Source organism: Schistocerca serialis, chromosome 2, assembly GCF_023864345.2.
Source record: "Schistocerca serialis cubense isolate TAMUIC-IGC-003099 chromosome 2, iqSchSeri2.2, whole genome shotgun sequence".
Classification (NCBI taxonomy): Eukaryota; Metazoa; Arthropoda; class Insecta; order Orthoptera; family Acrididae; genus Schistocerca; species Schistocerca serialis.
The window spans coordinates 442114369-442135714 of NC_064639.1; the positions used below are offsets into that span (position 1 = coordinate 442114369).

At 40.4% G+C, this 21346-nt stretch overlaps 1 protein-coding gene across 1 annotated transcript in view; it reads right to left on the reverse strand.

Annotated features, from left to right (window-relative positions):
• Positions 1-21346, reverse strand: part of LOC126457318 (succinate dehydrogenase [ubiquinone] flavoprotein subunit, mitochondrial) — a 101172-nt gene that overhangs the window by 44368 nt on the left and 35458 nt on the right. The window contains exons 4-6 of the mRNA XM_050093512.1: positions 20391-20491; positions 6616-6902; positions 726-864 (exon numbers count right to left, since the gene is read on the reverse strand). Coding sequence (XP_049949469.1) covers positions 726-864; positions 6616-6902; positions 20391-20491 — 527 coding nt within the window. The remainder of the gene's footprint in view (positions 1-725; positions 865-6615; positions 6903-20390; positions 20492-21346) is intronic.

Consider the following 21346-nt stretch of genomic DNA (forward strand, 5'->3'; position numbering starts at 1 on the left):
AGTTTGACCACAACACACCTCACCCTGTGTATCGTGCCATGTATTGTGCCAAGTGCTTAGACGTTAACTATCTGCACCAGCTGCATGATGAGTTCTACCTGTGCTTGTCTTTACACGAGTTTGGATTCTCTGCTAGATCAACTTGCACAGTGAGTTCATTTCCCTCTCACATATCTCTGATATCTGGCTATTATCGAGCCACCGTCAGTCAATGAATTATCCGCGATGACCATACAGTGAAGTTGCATTATCACACCTGTGTAGATACTAAACTTATAAACCCAAATTCTGAGCGCATTTCCCACCCATTCCAGAGGTCAGACCCTGTATTCGCACTCTTCCTTCCCTTATTCCTTGTTTATGTTGAAGTCCTCCTACACCCTCCTCCTCCATTCCTTACTGTTTTTCTTCCCTTTCTTTTTGATTACACTTTTACAAGCGAGTTTGGGCATGTTCTCCTACGTTTTTAATAGAAGCTAGTATTTGGCAAAATTCTATAGGTGGGAAATACTATAACATTTTTTAGTGTAGTGGGTGCACACTGGCTGTAAAGAAATTTGCAGCACAGAATAACAAACAAATTTTATTACACTAAATGTCTGTTGGTGGGATATCAGGAATTATTTACATGAGAATTCTTTTCCTTGAGGTTTAAGTTCCTGGAGATAATTCTTTTATCAATGAGTATCAATGAACCACTTCAGTTCCAGTATGATGAAACATACCTGTGGGATGGAACTGTACAAACTCCAAGTCTTGATTCTGCAACCCAGCACGGGACACCATAGCTGTACCATCCCCCGTGCATGTGTGTGCTGATGTGCATGAAAAATATGCACGTCCATATCCTCCAGTTGCAAGTATCTAAAACAGAATTTGAAAATGAACTCATAAATCTACAAATATATGTTTATTTTCTTTAAAATTATGATATTTTGGGGAAACCTGATACACCTAATTGTAATCAAACAAAAAGAACAAAATGGAGGCAGGGGGTGGGGGCGGAGGAGGAGGAGGAGGAGGAGGAGGAGTAGTGAGATAGACTGTTTGTTGTGCTCAAAACATGAGTTGTCAAAATGTTATTTTCTAAAATGTACAGTCATTTGAATGATGGAAGTATTTTTGTTCAACTTAAAAAAGATTTGCCTTTCATGGTGCTCAAACACAATTTTCAATGCTAGTTGCTGTTATATAAATTTAATGTACAAAATTGTTAAAATTAGTTGTGAAAATTTTACATGGAATTAACTTACTACACTATACAACATTCATTCCATTCCATACCATAAACACACCAGAGATTATCAGAAAAGAAATTCTGAATGTGTAGAAACCAGGTTGATTTGGAGTGGTACGTACTTTTTGGAGGCAAACTGCTGACTTTACCTTTCTTCTTACATTTAGGCGAAATGTTCATTATTCCAAACGATCACAAATGAAATTAATGGCCAATTACCACATAATTTTATATACTCCGTGTATGTCTGCATGCTACAGTGGTTAATATCACTAGTCACAGATGTGCGACAACTATGCTTCATTCTTAACAATCTCAGAATTTTTTAAGACACGACAGTCTTTTAAAAGTCCATTCATCTTTAAGAGGTCAATTGATTTATATATATAATAGAGGGAAACATTCCACGTGGGAAAAATACGTCTAAAAACAAAGATGATGAGACTTATCAAACAATAGCGCTGGCAGGTCGATAGACACACAAACAAACACAAACATAAAGGACAGGTATACACTCGCACACACACACCCATATCCAACCGCACATACACAGATACAAGCAGACATTCGTAAAGGCAAAGAGTTTGGCCAGAGATGTCAGTCGAGGTGGAAGTACAGAGGCAAAGATGTTGTTGAAAGACAGGTGAGGTATGAGTGGCGGCAACTTGAAATTTGCGGAGGTTGAGGCCTGGTGGATAACGAGAAGAGAGGATATACTGAAGGGCAAGTTCCCATCTCCGGAGTTCTGACAGGTTGGTGTTAGTGGAAAGTATCCAGACAACCCGGACGGTGTAACACTGTGCCAAGATGTGCTGGCTGTGCACCAAGGCACGTTTAGCCACAGGGTGATCCTCATTACCAACAAACACTGTCTGCCTGTGTCCATTCATGCGAATGGACAGTTTGTTGCTGGTCATTCCCACATAGAACCTTGGTAAATCACGTGGGTGCTTTCACATGTTGCTCTGCCTTTGATTGTGTACACCTTCCGGGTTACAGGACTGGAGTAGGTGGTGGTGGGAGGGTGCATGGGACAGGTTTTACACCGGGCATGGTTACAAGGGTAGGAGCCAAAGGGTAGGGAAGGTGGTTTGGGGATTTCATAGGGATGAACTAAGAGGTTACGAAGGTTAGGTGGACGGTGGAAAGACACTCTTGGTGGAGTGGGGAGGATTTCATGAAGGATGGATCTCATTTCAGGGCAGGATTTGAAGAAGTCGTATCCCTGCTGGAGAGCCACATTCAGAGTCTGATCCAGTCCCAGAAAGTATCCTGTCACAAGTGGGGCACTTTTGTGGTTCTTCTGTGGGAGGTTCTGGGTTTGAGGGGATGAAGTGGCTCTGGTTATTTGCTTCTGTACCAGTTCGGGAGGGTAGTTGCGGGATGCGAAAGCTGTTTTCAGGTTGTTGGTGTAAGGGTTCAGGGATTCCAGATTGGAGTAGATTCGTTTGCCACGAAGACCTAGGCTGTAGGGAAGGGACCGTTTGATGTGGAATGGGTGGCAGCTGTCATAATGGAGGTACTGTTGCTTGTTGGTGGGTCTGATGTGGACGGACGTGTGAAGCTGGCCATTGGACAGATGGAGGTCAATGTCAAGGAAAGTGGCATGGGATTTGGAGTAGGACCAGGTTAATCTGATGGAACCAAAGGAGTTGAGGTTGGAGAGGATATTCTGGAGTTGTTCTTCACTGTGAGTCCAGATCATGAAGAATGACGATGGATCGGTCAGCCTTCAGATGACGGATAGCCTGGGCTTCAGCAGTTGTGATGTTGGGAGTAGGATTAAGGTTTTTTAAGAAGGATTGAGAGGCAAGGCTGGAAGTCAGAAATTCCTGGAAGGTTTGGAGAGGGTGATTTTCAGGAAGAGGAGGTGGGTTCCGCTGTGACGGAGGACGGAACTGTTCCAGGCAGGGTTCTAATTGGATAGTGTCTTGGGGAGTTGGATCATTTGGAGTAGGATTAGGATCATTTTTCTTCGTGGCAAAGTGATATTTCCAGCAGAGAGTACGAGTGTAGCACAGTAAATCTTTGACGAGGGCTGTTTGGTTGAATCTGGGAGTGGGGCTGAAGGTGAGGCCTTTGGATAGGACAGAGGTTTCGGAACGGGAGAGAGGTTTGGAGGAAAGGTTAACTACTGAATTAGGGTGTTGTGGTTCCAGATTGTGTTGAATGGAATTTTGAGGTTTTGGGGGGAGTGGAGCTGGAAGTGGGAGATTGAATAGATGGGAGAGACTGGGTCTGTGTGCAATGAGAGGAGGTTGAGGTTTGCTGGAAAGGTTGTGAAGGGTGAATGAGTTGCCTTTCCGGAGGTGGGAAACCAGGAGATTGGATAGTTTTTTGAGGTGGAGGGTGGCATGCTGTTTTAATTTGCAGTTGGCCTGTAGGAGGAGGCTCTGAACAGCCGGTGTGGATGTGGGAGAGGAAAGACTGAGGACTTTTATTAAGGATAGGAGTTGACGGATGTGTTCATTCCCTGAGTTGATGTGTAGGTGAAGGATTAGGTGGGCGAGGGCAATGGATTGTTCAGTTTGGTATTGGTATAGGGACTGATGGAAAGAAGGGTTTCAGCCAGAGATGGGAACTTTAAGTGTGAGGCCTTTGGGGGTAATGCCAAATGTCAGGCAAGCCTGAGAAAATAAAATATGGGAGTGTAATCTGGCTAGGGCAAAGGCATGTTTGCTGAGGGAATGTAAATAAAACTTAATGGGGTTGTTGTGAGGGTGACATGGTATTAGAAGGTGGAAAGTGTAACATGAATGAAAATGAAAATAAAAATATATGGGGAGAGATAAAGGGGAACTAGAAAGCAACTGGAGATCTGGTGTGAAAAAAGGCGAAAAGTGTTGGTTAAAGCTGGGCTATGTGGATCCTGTGGTGAACTTGGGTTGGTAGACAACGATGTGCACAAAGGTTAGGTGGTTGTGTTGCCGCCAAAACACGTTAAAGGATGGAGAAATTCGGGAAAATTTTGAAAAAACTGTGTGTAAATTTATTAAAAGGAGTGGTTTTGTGGTGGCAGATTATGAAAATGAGGCTAACATTTGTCTGATGAAGAAATAATGACGTTAAAACCTGTGGGAAGCGGCTAAAAATGATCAGTGATGTGGGAAAAACGGAAATGGAAATAGAGCGAAAGTTATTAGAACTAGCCGAAATGGTTGTTTAATAGGTGAAAGGAACTGTTTGTGAACCAGAAACGGTGGATTTTATAGCAGCGATAGTGTTGAAAGTGGGGGAAAAAAAATTCTTTTTGGTTATGGTTTGGAAGTAGGTTACGTATTATTGAGTATATATAGGCGGGATAAAATTGTATGGTAGATTACGGTAAAAAGGAGAAGGTGAATACAAAGTGAAATTACTTGCAAAAACAGAAAGAGAAAATAAGATGACAAAAAAGATTTCGAAATGCAACAGTGACAGTAACAAACGTAATTGTTGGGTTCAAATTAATGATATGAATATAATAGAGGGAAACATTCCAAGTGGGAAAAATATATCTAAAAACAAAGATGATGTGACTTACCAAATGAAAGCACTGGCAGGTTGATAGACACACAAACACAAACATACACACAAATTCTCATACTAACACTTTCTTGATGCCTTGAGATGTGTCCAATCAGTTGACTCCTCCTTTTAGTCAGGTTGTGCCATAAATTTCTTTCTCCCAATTATATTTATTAGTACTTCATTAGTTATTCCACCTATCCATTTAATCTTCACTATTTTTTCTGCAATGCCACAATTCAAAAGTTTTTTTTTTTATTATTCTGTTCTTTAAGACTGACTATAGTGCATGTTTCATTTCTGTGTAAGGTTACAGTCCATACAAATATCTTAAAGAGGTCTTCTAGCAATTAAATTAATATCCGTTGTTAAAAAATTTCTATTTTCCAAAAACATTTTCCTTGCTCTTGCTACTATGCATTTTATATTCACTCTACTTCTGCCATCATCAGTTATCTTTCTACCCAAATGGCAACATGTCTGCTACTTTTAGGGTTTTATTTCATAATCCAATTCCATCAGCATCACCTGATTTAATTCAACAACATTCCATTTACCTTCATTTTACTTTTGTTGATATTCATCTTATAATATGTTTTCGAGACACTATTCAACCCATTCAATAGATCTTCCCACTCTTTTGCCATTTCTCACAGAATTACTGTGTCATCATCTTCTATTTTTTCTGTCTGACATTTAATTTTCTTCCCACCTTCAATCTTTGTTTCCTTCACAGCCTGCTCATTGTACAGATTGAATAATATTGGGGATACGCCAGAATCTTGTCTTACTACCAACTCAACAACTGCTTGCCTTTCTTTTTCCTCATCCTAAGTCATAGGGTCAGTATTACTCCTGTATTCTTACATTTTACTGGACATCTGAAGAAAATTTGAGACAGTTTTTTGTAAACTGATAATATGGTAATATTTACATGTCAGCACCTACTGTTTTTGGAATGGGAATTAGCGCATATTTCTTCCGAGGGCATTTTTCCTGTCTCGTATCTTTCACACAGGCGGAGTTTTCTCGTGACTGACTGTTCCAACAATCCTGAGGGTTCTATGACTGTCATCTTCCCAACACCACAGTTTAGACTCAAAACCTGGGCCATTTCCTATGTTAGTTAAGAATTTAGAAAAAACGTAATGTACATCTATTCCTTCATGATACATTGGATACAATGAGAGCAAAAGTGCAAGTTAAGTTCTAGAACATAGCATCCAACTTATGGGTGACAGAATGGTAGAAGAGGGCCTACACCTACTGCCAAGAGAGCAATGTGTAACCTCTTGTGCAATATGTGGCATACAGCCATATGTTTTACAAATAACAGTAAGAATACACATACAATGTTAAATCATGTTACAGGCCACACTGACAGAAGCATGCCAGCACACTGATGTATTCACATTACCTTTCGTGTGTGTGTGTGTGTGTGTGTGTGTGTGTGTGTGTGTGTGTGTGTGTGTAAAATGAAAGAACATAAATTTTGTTAACCTTAAAAACTGACTACAGTACAAGCAAGTGAAACAATTCAAACAGAATTTACAACAAAAATTAATTTTCACAGTGGTACAAAGAGGTTAAGTACGCAGCCCAAATTGTTCATTCCATGTATGTAAAACACACAAACTATAATCAGCCTGTTCCTTGTACATTATGGATCCTCCCAGAAACAGAACAGTACCATGTGTTTATGTGGGTTGCTGTCTCAGGTTTTGTGTAAGCAGTATTTCAATGTATGTAGCAGACCTAGTCATAAAAGATGTTCAAAATTTGATGATAAAAGAATTAATGCACTGATTGCTTCAGTTCAGATACTGCATGTTACACAGGACTTGCTATCAACAAGTAACATGTTCACTAACCGTATTCTTTGCTCTGAAACGATGTATTGATCCATCCTCTAAGCAGAGAGCAATAACCCCCACACAGGCATCACCATCCATCAAAAGGTCCAGAGCAAAATACTCAACAAAATAATTGCAATCATATTTAAGAGACTGGCCATAAAGTGTATGCAACAAGGAGTGCCCTGTGCGGTCTGCAACACAGCAACATCGATGAGCTTGTCCTCCTTTTCCAAATTTGAGAGACTGGCCTCCAAATGCTCGCTGATAAATGCGGCCTTCAGCTGTCCTACTGAATGGCATACCTGTAAAGTATGAACAAATATCATCACCATCCATCATCCACCATCACCACATGTAACACACATTGGTGCAATTGCATTTCAGGTTCCAATTGTTGATGACACTGTTCTACAAAGAAAATTCAGTAGGTCAGGAGTGTTGTCACAATAGCAAGGCAATTCGTTGTGTTTAATAATATCATATAAATGAAGGTCAACATTAACGTTTTCTTATCCAAAGAGGTGTTATAAACACTGCTGTACCCCATCCTATTTATTCCTTTTCAAAATATACTGTCTACTGTGGAACAAATAACTACCACTGCTGTATGGGTTGTACTTGTTTAAATTTTATCATTCACCAGTACAATCATATATGTATGTATGAATTCTGAGCAAAGAAATGTTAATTAAAATTCACTTTCATGTTAAAAAAATATTTATTGCACGTGGGACATTATATTTTTGCTTCTCAGATGCCAAATGGTAAACATCTTGTCCAAAAGTGAAATACTTTATTAATGAACATGATCCGATGTCTTAGAATTTTAATGTACTGGCAGAAAGGATTTAATCTCTCAGTAATATGCAACATTATGCCTTAACAGATTTCTTCCCTTGAAAAGAAAGACTCACTTTATAGATACTAACATAGTGAATAAAGAAGTAAAAATAAATGAATTACAGAGGGTTCAACTAATTATCAACACTGTTAGAAATGTTTATATCAATCTTCCCATAAATTCCAAATCTGGTTCCATCAATGAACAGGTGATTCCTTTTTCCCAGCAGAGTATAACTTTAAAAAATGTATCTAAAATAAACCTACACCAGTAGATTTGAAAAAAAATTGTGATTACAGCAACTTGAGGCTCTGAAATGTACCTAGGTGCTTCAACAAACCTGGATGATTCTTCAGCTATCATAGGCTTTAGCTGAAGCTTTACTGGCAACTTCCACATAGGAAAGACCTGAGGTGCATGAACCTGAGGGTGAAACTGATCCTGAGGTGTGTAAAAATCCCAATACTGCAATCTTATCCCTATTATTTCCAATGACAGAATAAAAGATGGTTATGATCATTTCTCAGACACTGATGATCCAACTTTCCTGCAAATGTGGAGGTTATGCCAAGTAATAGCAGAACCAAAACTTTTTACCAAAATGGCAGTGTATATTTATGTCTTTTGAAGTGCAAAAGTTGTTTCAAACAATTTCACACAAAGATATATGCTCTTAGTCTGCCAGATTATTGCTAGTGATTTTTCAATTTTCCAATGATTGTACTAATTATTCAAATTTATATCCTAGTTTAAACATGAATAAATAAAATGTTTGAAGCAGATTCACACACACAACTAATATTACCTTGTTGCTGTGGCCTATTTTATGTCTCACTCCATGATCTCCCCCCCCCCCCCCCACCCCCCACCCCCCAACACACACAAACAAACTTCCCTCCAATACTAAATTGGTCATCTCTTGATATCTCAGAATGTGTGCTATCAGGCAATGCCTGCTTCTAGCCAGGTTGTTTCACAAATTTCTAATCTCCCCATTTCTTTTCAGTACCTCCTAATTTGTTACATGATCTGCCAATCTAATTTTCAGCATTATTCTATAGCACTCCATTTTGAAAGCTTCCTATTCTATTTTTGTCTAAACTGTTTATCATCCATGTTTCACTTCCATACATAGCAATACTCCATACAAATACCTTCAGAAAATACTTCATAACACTTAAATCATATTCAATGTTAACAATTTTCTGTTCTTCAGAAATGCTTTTCTTGCCATTGCCAGTCTACATTTTATACCCTCTCTGCTTTGGCCATCATCAGTTATTTTGTTGCTCAAGTAGCAAAACTCACCTACTATGTATTTTATTAAGCGTCCCATTTCCTAATCTAATTCCCTAGCGTCCTCTGATTTAATTCAGCTATATTCCTTAGCCTTGTTTTGCTTCATTGACATTCATCTTGTGCCCACCTTTCAAGACACTATCCATGTTGTTCATCTGCTCTTCCAAGTCATTTGCTGTCTGACAGAATTACAATGTCATCAGCAAAGCTCAAATTTTTTCTTTCTTCTCCTTGAATTTCAATTCCTACTCCAATTGTTTCTTTGGCTCCTTTTACTGCTTGTTCAATGTACAGATGGAATAACATCGGAGATAGTCTGCAACCCTGTCTCATCCCCTTCTCAACCACTGCTTCCCTTTGATGCCCCCTCGACTCTTATAAATACCATCTGATTTCTGTCCAAGTTGTAAACAGCCTTTAGCTCCCTTCAGTATTTCAAAGAGATTATCCCAGTCAATACTGTCATAAGCTTTATCTAAGTCTACACATGCTACAAATGTAGGTTTGTCAATCCTTAACATATCTTCTCAGAAAAGTCATAGCGTCAGTATTGCCTTGTGTGTTCCTACATTTCTCTGGAACCCCCATGTCAGCTTCTACCAGTTTTTACATTCTTCCGTAAAGAATGTGTGTTAGTATTTCATAACCAAGACTTATTAAACTGATAGTTTAGTAATTTTCGCATCAGTCAGCAACTGCTTTCTTTGGAATTCTTCTTAAAGTCGGAGGATATTTTGCCTGTCTCATACATCTTGCATACCAGATGGAAGAGTTTTGTCATGGCTGGCTCCCCGAAGACTACCCTAGTTCTGACGGAAGGTCATCTGCTCCTGGAGCTTTGTTGCAACTTAGGTCTTTTACTGCTCTGTCGAATGTTCCCTGCAGTTTCACATCGCCCATCTCGTCTTCATCTACATCTCCTTCATACAGACCCTCTATGTACTCCTTCCACCTTAACTTCTTTGCTTAGGACTGGTTTTCTGTCTGAGCTGTTGACCTTCATACAGCTGTTTCTCTTTTCTCCAAGAGCCTCTTTAATTTTCCTGTAGGTGGTATCCATCTTTCCCCTAGTGAAGAATGTTTCTAAATCCGTAAGTCTCTCCCTAGCATTCCTGCCTAGCCAGTTTGCACTTCCGCCAATTCCATTTTTTAAATATTTGTATTCCTTTTTGCCAGCTTCATCTGCTGCATTTTAATATTTTCTCCTTCATCAATTAAATTCAATATCTCCTGTGTTATCTGCGGACTTCTACTAGGCTTTGTCCTTTTACCTATTTGATCCTCCGCTGCCTTCACAATTTCATCTCTCATAGCTATCCATTCATCATCTACTGTATTCCTTTCCCCTCGTTTTAGCCAACCATTGCCTAATGCTCCCTAAAACACTCAACAATCTCTGGTTCTTTCAATTCATCTAGGGCCCGTCTCTCTAATTCCCTACCCGTTTTGCAATTTCAACAGTTTTAATGTTCACTTCATAACCAATAAATTGTTGCCAGAGACCACAATTTACAATTTAAAATCTGGTTACACAATCTTTGTCTAACCATTATATAATCAAACTGTCGATGTCTTCAGCTCTACCACATATAATACCTACTTTCGTGATTCTTACCCTGTTAAATTATTACTAATGGTTTATTAATGAATAGAAATCGTAACTTTAACTAATTATTTAAATTTTTATTCCAGTATACACAAAAAATGAGAAATAAATCATGTAATTATATTTGGATGAGATAAATATGCACTTTATCTGTCAATCACAGTCCTATGTACTTGTTAAGCATATTGCACATGCTTTAAAAATAAATCCCGACCTGCACCATCACTTGGGTCCTTATTTATAACATTAATGAAAAACGATCTTTTAGGATTTTTCTTGACCTAACTGTAGGCCATAAATCAAATTAAAACTAGAAGTTCATGGGAAAAAATTCAACACAGCTGAAAGGGGGGTAAGGATAACAATTCCTTTGTAGATAATTAATTGTGTCTGGCACCCAATATCAGAAAACAACCAAATCATAACAATGAACCATAAATGGCATTTCATAACTAACACATTCCAAGATAATATAGAGTACAACCACTTGTGATGGAGTTGCTGGGATTCCACATGCTCTACTACCTATAAGGATGACATATGTATCAGAGTTGAAGAATCTGTCACATGTAGTTCTTTGGGCAATTTAATAGTGTAGGTACATGTGATCGTTTTGTGAAAAGATGTTTCCTTAGAAATCAAAAGTGATGTAGTATGTTATTAACTTAGTCTTTTCATTGAAGACAGAAATCAAATTAATCACTGAAAACTTGTCAATTTACACATCAGCATGATAGTCAAATAAGAACTTGAGGGAAATAACTGCCTTTGCTCGGTAGCCCACAAAGACAGCTAATTTCTTGAGCACCTACCCAATTAATTAATTCTGTTCATATGACACTTATTGAAAGACCTTGTTCACATTTCATCAAAATACAATCAAAAACGTCTTTGATGTAGTTGAGCAACAGTCATACAACATTTTTTTAAAGGACTACACTGCCATTTGACTGTTTCATTGTTTATTTGTACAACCAAGGTTTTGGCTTTTTAGTCATTTTCAGGAATGTGATTTTATGGCTTTAACATATATTGCAGGACACTTATGTTGTCAGGCTCAAAAAAATATTGGCTCCCCATGAAATGCCACGTGCAAAATCACCATCTTGTAAAAGATCAGTCAATAATTGTAAGAGCATGCCATATTTTGTAAAAACAGGGTTATGCTTGTAAATATTAAAAGATAAGCACATGTCCTTAAAATGTAATGAGTAATAGCAATTACGAAAACATCTTGCATAACAAAAAGTGAGAGTCACAATTATTTCAGTGTAGTTTTTAAAATCCATATGCAATTTATAGAAATTATGAGGTTGGTGTCATGTGTTCATAATCACAAACTGACTAGTCATATTAAAAACTTTATATCTGTGCACTGCCGTACACTCTTCTAGTGTTACAAGTGCCTATTCTAACATGTACAGTTGCAAGACTAGAATGAAGGAGAAAACAAATAGTTTACTAAAAATAAAACAGAAGGCACTGCTTGTTTTTGATGTCACTGTTTATGAAAGTTCTAGAGCAGTATTTAGAATGTTTAGTCAAAGGACAAAATTTCATTGTGCTGTATAAAAGATGAAAAACTGCTGAAAAAAGAAGCAAAACAGTAAGGAAACGGGCCAGTCAACTAAAATTACAAGGAAATACTTAAATACCAATTGTAAACAAATATTAGGGACAGTAATCATTGGTGGTTGACTGATGCGTGTTTGGTATAAGCATGTAACAGCGCTGTGACTAGCTTTCAAGCTGCTTGTCTTTGTCTAGTTTAAGTGTAATGATTAATGGAAAATCTCATATAAAGATGTGAAACAAATACCAACAAAGAGAGAGAGGGGCTGGCCAGTACTTACCTCAGCTCAGTACAGCCGATAGATACACAAAAAACAGAACCAAAAATTTACTAGCTTTCGGAACAAATGTTCCTTCATCAGGGAGGAGAGAGGGGAAAGAAAGGGAAGAAGGGAAAGTAGATTCAGTTACTCACAACCCAAGTTATGAAGCAACAGGGAAAGGAAAACAGGGAGGGTAGCAAGGATGGAGGCACGGTTGTCAGAGGGAAGCCAAAGATATTCTACTATAAGTACTGTGCCAGCTTCAAACCAAAGAGGATGCATACAGAAGTAAAGAGGTATATAGTATAAAGACAAACAATTATGTAGGATGAAAAGATGTGTGAATGAGGAAAGGGAAAGAGGAGAAGTCTGAAGAGTAAATGGGAGTGAGGTTGTTTAACGTAGGTTCAGTCCAGGGGGATGGCGAGATGAAAGGATGTGTTGGAGTGAAAGTTCCCATCTACGCAGTTCGGAGGGACTGGTGTTGGGTGGGAGAAGCCTAGGTCCCTGGAATTATGCTGGAGGGCATGCTCCACTACTGGGTATTGGACATCTCCTAGGCGGACAATTCGTCTGTGTCCGTTCATGCGCTCAGCCAGTTTAGTTGTTGTCATACCGATGTAAAAGGCTGTGCAGTGGCAGGCATGTCAGTTGATAAATGACGTGTGTAGTTTCACACGTGGCTCTGCCTTGAATTGTGTGTGTTTTACCAGTAGCGGGGCTGGAGTAGGTGGTTGTGGGGGGATGCATGGGGCAGGTTTTGCAGCGGGGTCGGTTACAGGGGTAGGAACTGCTGGGTAGAGAAGGTAATCTGGGAATATTGTAGAGTTTAACAAGGATGTTACAGAGGTTAGGTGGGCGATGAAAGGCAGCTCTGGGTGGTGTGGGGAGAATTTTGTCAAGGGATGATCTCATTTCAGGGGTTGACTTGAGAAAGTCATATCCCTGGCGGAGTAATTTGTTGATGTTTTCGAGGCCAGGATAATATTGGGTGGCAAGGGGGATGCTTCTGTGTGGTCTGGGGGTAGGAACACTGTCGTTGGACGGGGAGGAATGTATTGCTCGGGAGATCTGTTTGTGGACAAGGTCTGCAGGATAGTTGCGGGAGAGGAAAGCACTGGTCAGGTTATTGGTGTAATTGTTGAGGGATTCGTCACTGGAGCAGATACGTTTGCCACGAATACCTAGGCTGTAGGGAAGGGAGCGTTTGATGTGGAATGGATGGCAGCTATCGAAGTGAAGGTACTGTTGTTTGTTCGTGGGTTTGATATGGACAGAGGTGTGGATGTGAGCTTCAACAAGATGAAGGTCAACATCCAGGAAGGTGGCTTGGGTTTTGGAGAAGGACCAGGTGAAATTCAGATTCAAAAAGGAGTTGTGGTTATGGAGGAAATTAAGGAGTGTTTCTTCGCCATGAGTCCAGACCACAAATATGTCATCTATAAACCTATACCAGGCCAGGGGAAGCAGCTGTTAGGTCTTCAGGAAAGCCTCCTCCATGCGGCCCATGAAGAGGTTGGCATAGTACGGAGCCATCCTGATTCCCATGGCCGTTCCCCTGATTTGTTTGTGGGTCTGGCCTTCAAAAGTGAAGTAATTATGGGTGAGGATGAAGTTGGTAAGTGTGATAAGGAACGAGGTTTTTGGAAGATCTTCAGGTGGGTGTTGGGAGAGGTAGTGCTCAAGGGCAGAGAGACCATGGGTATGTGGGATGTTTGTGTAAAGGGATGTAGCATGTTGCTGGCGATATTTTTGTGCCATTGGCTATCTTTCTCTGCCACAGAAAATTTTTTTTACGCGCGACCACTTTTGCGGCACGCGCGACCTGTGTTTTTGAGCAATGTGTGTTCTTTTCCCCTGATCTGGACATACTTGCTTGGTGTGGTCAACTTTTTCCGTATTTTTCTTATTTAGTGGTCTTCCCTTGGTATTGAACATTACCAACACAATTTCTTTCTTTCTCTTCCTTCCCTCCGTGTTTTATTCCTTCTTATGGTTAATATTTTAACTTTAGTTATTTAATTTCCCTACCCACCACTTACCCACTATGTACCCTAATCCTATACCACATTATTTACATTCATTCCGGAAACATGTATTCACTGTAGCCAAACTGCAATCCCATATACTTTTCCTCCAGTCCTGCTTAACCTTTGGAATTACCCCGAAAGGGCTTACCTTAAAAGTTCCCATCTCTGGGTGCAATTCCTCCTGGACTTCCAGAACCTTCAATCCTTAGCCCTTACCCAACTTGTCCAGAATCTCTACACTACTTCAGGTAACCATCACTCCCAACAGCTCCTATCTCTCTTCAAAGTCCTCCACCTCTCAAACCCTTGCTTGGAGAACACACTCAGGATCATCATCCTAGAAGCCAGCTGCAAACTTGAGTTCCATGCCACACACCACCTGAAAAAACTATCCACAGTGCTAGTGCAACACCTAAGAAGTGGGGTCCCTCTCCTTATCCCTCACAAACACCAACCACAACAGAACCTTCAACAAACCCCCCTCATAGCCAACAAACCTAGCCTAGCCACCCTACTCAACCTCCCCATCCCAGCACATACCCCACACAGACCAAATCTCAACTATAACCACAGTCAAATGCCACATATCACCAGTCCCAATTCAGTTCTAAACCTCTCATCCAGATCCTTCTCTCCTCCAGAGACATCTGTTCTATCAAAAGGCTTAACCTTTAGCCCCACGCCTAAATTCAACCACACTGCCCTGGTTAAAGATCTCCTCCCATTCACCCGGAACCTCAACTGGAAATATCTCTTCACTACCCAAACACAGCCTCCAAATACTAGACCCAGTGTTGAACCTTGTCTAGAACAGTTCCGACCGCCTTCTAAAAGGGATCCTCCTCCCCTCCCCCAAAACCATCCCTTGCAGACATTTCAGGAATTCCTCACATCCAGTGTTGCCTCCCAGTCCTTCTTGAAGAACATCCCGACAACCCCCAACATCACCCCAGCTGAATCCCGTGCCATTAAGGAGCTGAAAATAGACCTCTCTATTGTCATCCTCCCGGTGGATAAAGGCTCCACAACTGTCATACTTGACCGTATGGAGTATGTGGCAGAAGGACTGCATCAACTCTCCGACACATCAACCTGCAAAGCTGTTACCCAGGATCCCATTCCCTCCATCCAGACTGATCTGCAGAAAATCCTAAAAATCGAAGGTCCCTCACAAGGCCTCACAACGGCTTCCATAGACTTACTCACTCCACCCGAGCCACGTACACCTACCTTCTACCTATTACCCAAAATCCACAAAGAGAACCATCCTGGCCGTCCAATTGTAGCAGGCTTCAAAGCCCCAACAGAACGTATCTCAGCTCTGGTAGACCAACACCTCCAACCTATCACCCGCAGACTCCCATCGTACATCAAAGACACAAACCACTTCCTAGAACGCCTCAAATCCATTCCCACTCCTCTCCCACCTGAAACCTTTCTTGTCACCATAGATGCTACATCCCTTTCCACAAACATCCCACATACCCATGGTATCTCTGCCCTTGAGTACTACCTCTCCCAACACCCACCCGAAGATCTTCCAAAAACCTCGTTCCTTATCACACTTACCAACTTCATCCTCACCCATAATTACTTCACTTTTGAAGGCCAGACCTACAAACAAATCAGGGGAACGTCCATGGGAACCAGGATGGCTCTGTACTATGCCAACCTCTTCATGGGCTGCATGGAGGAGGCTTTCCTGAAGACCCAACAGCTGCTTCCCCTGGCGTGGTATAGGTTTATAGATGACATATTTGTGGTCTGGACTCATGGTGAAGAAACACTCCTTAATTTTCTCCATAACCACAACTCCTTTTTGAATCTGAATTTCACCTGGTCCTTCTCCAAAACCCAAGCCACCTTCCTGGATGTTGACCTTCATCTTGTTGAAGCTCACATCCACACCTCTGTCCATATCAAACCCACGAACAAACAACAGTACCTTCACTTCGATAGCTGCCATCCATTCCACATCAAACGCTCCCTTCCCTACAGCCTAGGTATTCGTGGCAAACGTATCTGCTCCAGTGACAAATCCCTCAACAATTACACCAATAAACTGACCAGTGCGTTCCTCTCCCGCAACTATCCTGCAGACCTTGTCCACAAACAGATCTCCCGAGCAATACATTCCTCCCCGTCCAACGACAATGTTCCTACCCCCAGACCACACAGAAGCATCCCCCTTGCCACCCAATATTATCCTGGCCTCGAAAACATCAACAAATTACTCCGCCAGGGATATGACTTTCTCAAGTCAACCCCTGAAATGAAATCATCCCTTGACAAAATTCTCCCCACAACACCCAGAGTTGCCATTCGTCGCCCACCTAACCTCTGTAACATCCTTGTTAAACTCTACAATATTCCCAGACTACCTTCTCTACCCAGCGGTTCCTAGCCCTGTAACCGACCCCGCTGCAAAACCTGCCCCATGCATCCCCCCACAACCACCTACTCCAGCCCCGCTACTAGTAAAACACACACAATTCAAGGCAGGGTCACGTGTGAAACTACACATGTCATTTATCAACTGACATGCCTGCCACTGCACAGCCTTTTACATCAGTATGACAACAACTAAACTGGCTGAGCGCATGAACGGACACCGACGAACTGTCCGCCTAGGAGATGTCCAATACGCAGTAGTGGAGCATGCCCTCCAGCATAATTCTAGGGACCTAGGAACCTGCTACACCGTATGTGCCATTTGGCTTCTCCCACCCAACACCAGTCCCTCTGAACGGTGGAGATGGGAACTTTCACTCCAAAATATCCTTTCATCCCGCCATCCCCCTGGACTGAACCTACGTTAAACAACCTCACTCCCATTTACTCTTCAGACTTCTCCTCTTTCCCTTTCCTCTTTAGCCATTCACGCATCTTTTCATCCTACATAATTGTGTTTATCTTTATACTATATACCTCTTTACTTCTGTATGCATCCTCTTTGGTTTGAAGCTGGCACAGTACTTATAGTAGAATATCTTTGGCTTCCCTCTGACAACCATGCCTCCATCCTTGCTACCCTCCCTGTTTTCCTTTCCTTGTTGCTTCATGACCTGGGTTGTGAGTAACTGAATCTACTTTCCCTTCTTCCCTTTCTTTCCCCTCTCTCCTCCCTGATGAAGGAACATTTGTTCCGAAAGCTAGTAAATTTTCGGTTCTGTTTTTTGTGTATCTATCGGCTGTACTGAGCTGAGGTAAGTACTGGCCAGCCCCTCTATCTCTTTGTTAGTATTTGTTTCTAGTATAAGTGTGTAAGTTGAAAGTCTCCTTTTTGCATAATTTCTGTGATTGTCAACAATCTCTCTCATGAGATAATGGACTGAGAATATGTCATTAATGGTTGTAATAAAAGTTATTGTTCTACACAGACAATGTATATAAAAACAGTCTCTTAGATTTATCATTGTGAGCTACGGAAGTCTTTCTCCTATGCCCTTGTCATTTCACTACATATTACTCAAATTAGTGGCTAAATTTCTGTTATTGCTGTATATGTTAATTTTAATCTAAACATAAGTATCAGTCACTTAAGAAAAAAAACTGCATGAAGGAAACAAAAACACTTTCAGTTCACAATAATGCATGTAACTGTATCATTTTCGTATACACTACTTCACAATTGCAAAGGAACAACGATATTGTTGGACGGGTATAACCAGAAGTGTGTGTGGATGGCTTGAAACACAGTACACATGTTAATAGAGATGGAGTGGGATAACAAAAAATGGTACAGATTTCACTACAGGGGAAAGCAGGATAACAGACACAAATAACATTCATACTTGACACAGGTCAGACTGCTAACATAAAGGTCGATACCAGACTCTCAAGTCAGTAAGGAATATGCTCTCCTCAGGCATTAATGCATACGTTGCACCTGTTATTCATGATGGCTACTGAAGTGTAAAGGAGTCCTTGGGGGATATTGTCCCACTTCTCTCTCAAATTGGTTTTCAGTTCTTGCATGATTCATGGAGTGTTCATGAGAAACATGTCTGCAAAGAGCATCCCAGTGACGTTCTATAGGGCTTAGATCTGGGGAGTATGCAGCCCATTCCACATGTTCAATATCTTCACTTTTAAGTGTGTCTGGCACATCAGTGGTCCTGAGTGGGCAGGCACTGTCATCCATAAACAGAAAGTCAGGACCTTCTGCAACCCTAAACAGATGCACATCATCTGGAATTATCTCCCTGGAACACCACTGTGTTGTAGCGGTACCCAGTGCAGGGATATGTGAAAGCATTCGGCCACTATGTATAATGCATGTCCACACCGTAACACCTAGGCCATACCAATGACGTTCATGAACATTCTGTGGTGTGTAATATGTTTCACCCTCTCTCCACACTACCAGGTGGCCAGAATCACTTGCCACATGTTCCCTACACCAATGAACTCTTCCTCAATGATGGTGTGGTTGAAGTGGGATGCAGTTAACAGACTTCCGAGCACACAAACCAGCCTCATTTAACTGAAATGACATGGTTCTGGAAGAGATACTTGTACCGGTAGTGGCTGCAATGTCTGCAGCGATCTGCCTTTGAGCAAGATATCTGTTCCTTTATGCCACTAGCACTATGTATCAATCCTCCTGTGTGCTGTGAGGATCCATCTACAACAACTGGCATTCTTCCGCATAGCAGTTCCACCTTCACCAACCTTCTTTCAATTGAATGACGACACTTTTGGAGACACCCATTACTGAGGCCACAGTAGTGACACTTTGACCAGCTTCGAGCGACCCCCCTTGCCCACAATTGTAATCAAGCAAATGATGTCTTGCAGACATGCTGCTTTACCACATGTAATGTTGCACTAATTGGCTCCACAACAACCTTCGTCAAACACCGTACTGCATCAACTGTTGAATGTATCCAAAGCATTCATGCACAGGCTTTGCTGCAGTTAACGCACCCCACCTTCAACACTTTCTTTTCTATCACTAGTCAGGCATTTCGTAGCAGTTGCTGGTTGTTCCACAGCAAATGGCAGTTATTCCTTAGTAAATGTCAGCTGTTCAGTGCAATGTTCTGTGTTGCGTGTACCAGTTAACTACGCAAAGATATTTTCAGTTGCTGTTGTTTATTAAAATTTTTACATTTTTATGTGCTGCAGTCTGCTGACAGAATGACCATGAAATTGTTTTGTAGAGCAAACTCCGTTATCAGTTTGTCTTCTGTGCTGACTGAGATGTCGTTCTACAAAAACCAAGTCATATGAAATGACATCCACTTCCTCTCAACAGCTGTACATACTGTGTCTTGTATTTACAATTCAGAACACTTCAGTTACAGATCATTTACAGGATTTTGTGTATAATCCAACAACACTTTTTCAAGTCTAGCTAATGAATGCCAACTTTCCTGTATCGTTGTGTCAACAATACTGTTACGACCTTCTGAAGTCCATAGCCTGTAGTAATTGACCAGCTAGCAGTTGCCGCAACATGCACACTGCATCAAACCAGATTCAGGCACATGCACAAAGAAAACAAATTTTGCGCAAAATATGTGGGTTGAAACTAATTACTTATGCAAAGAGAAAATACTTGCCAAGGTCATGGCCCTCATATGTTGATCAGAGGAAGACACAGGGGCAACACATTGCTGCCCCAAAGTGATATGTTACAATATAGCAGAAAAATATTGTAGGAGAGGCAATACTGAAATGGACATAGGAACTGCAGAAAACTGTGCAAAATGCATCCCCATGAAGTCTGAACATTAGGATTAGCAAGAATTAAAATACCTGTAGACTGAAAATTAATACTGAAATGTTCTGACAAAATACTAGTCTCTTAATTACATCAATTTTCAGCTTTATGTTAATTAAGCTATTGGTTTGATTCATCTGTAACTTACCACCAAATATGAATTTTACTAGGATGTTATTACATTTTCCCTACATAAATGAGTAAATTTTGATGGCGTCAAAATATTTTTCTCCTTTTAAATGAGAATCATGAATGATGTACAACTTCATTTATCAGAAAGGAAAAGCAGGCTAGTCTCTTTTTCACACTTTCTATGCACAGTAAATATAATTTGCAGGGACATGTCAATTTTCTTTACTACTAACAACACATATAGAATCGCAAATACAAGCACATATTTAACCAGATTAGTACATCATTAATTATAAAAAGTTAAACATTTGTAACTAACCATAGTTCTCAAGCTCAATGACAGCCTTTGGTGCTTCTCTTGTCATGTAGTGAATGGCATCCTGGTCACCCAGCCAGTCAGACCCTTTTACTGTATCATACCTACAACATATACCACCACCATCACTGATTAAACAGTTGCAAAGCAACTAATGTCAGATTTTATTTGGAGCCTTCAAACCACTTCAGTTCTATAAAAATAGCTCCACTATATAAGGACCATCAATAGTTCTAAAGGCACAATAAAATACCGATTTCTGTGTGAAATCTACTTTTCCTTCATCAAGCACTTAATAATGTTACTTTATAACTAATGTACACACTGACTTCCTTAAAATTTGTATTTTATATTATCCAATCCATTTGACATACCATTATTGCCAACAAATAGATTCTAACATGTATAATAAATACCTCAAGTTCAATATTATTCTACATTTTTAAAACTGTACATTAAATTCCCAATGATATACCATTACATATGAATTCTGTGATAATGCAGTCTAATACTTCTCACATCATCCTAAAGAAATAAAACAATGTTCTATCTTGAGAGATGCAAATGGCATTGATGAGTAAAATGCATTGTTTGAGAATAAAACAGAAAAGGGAACTGGCACTACTCTTGGATGAATGACTGCAGGAAAATCTCTACAAATCATGCACCACCTTGTAACTACATTAAAGGCTTTCAGAATCCACACTGCTCTATTACAAGGTACATGTACCAAGCAAGTGGGATAGTACGTGAACAGTATCAGCTAAAATGCAATAACAGTTGCAAATACTTAGGAAAAATACCATACTTGGAAAGAACAAGTTAGAAAAACTAACCAAACTAAACATCTCAAAATTACATGTTGGTAGTAAACAACTTTAAACTGGATCAGGTACACTTTAGCCAACATCATTACGTGTAATTGTGGGAGCAACACATGTCAATGCCTTGCTGCCAGG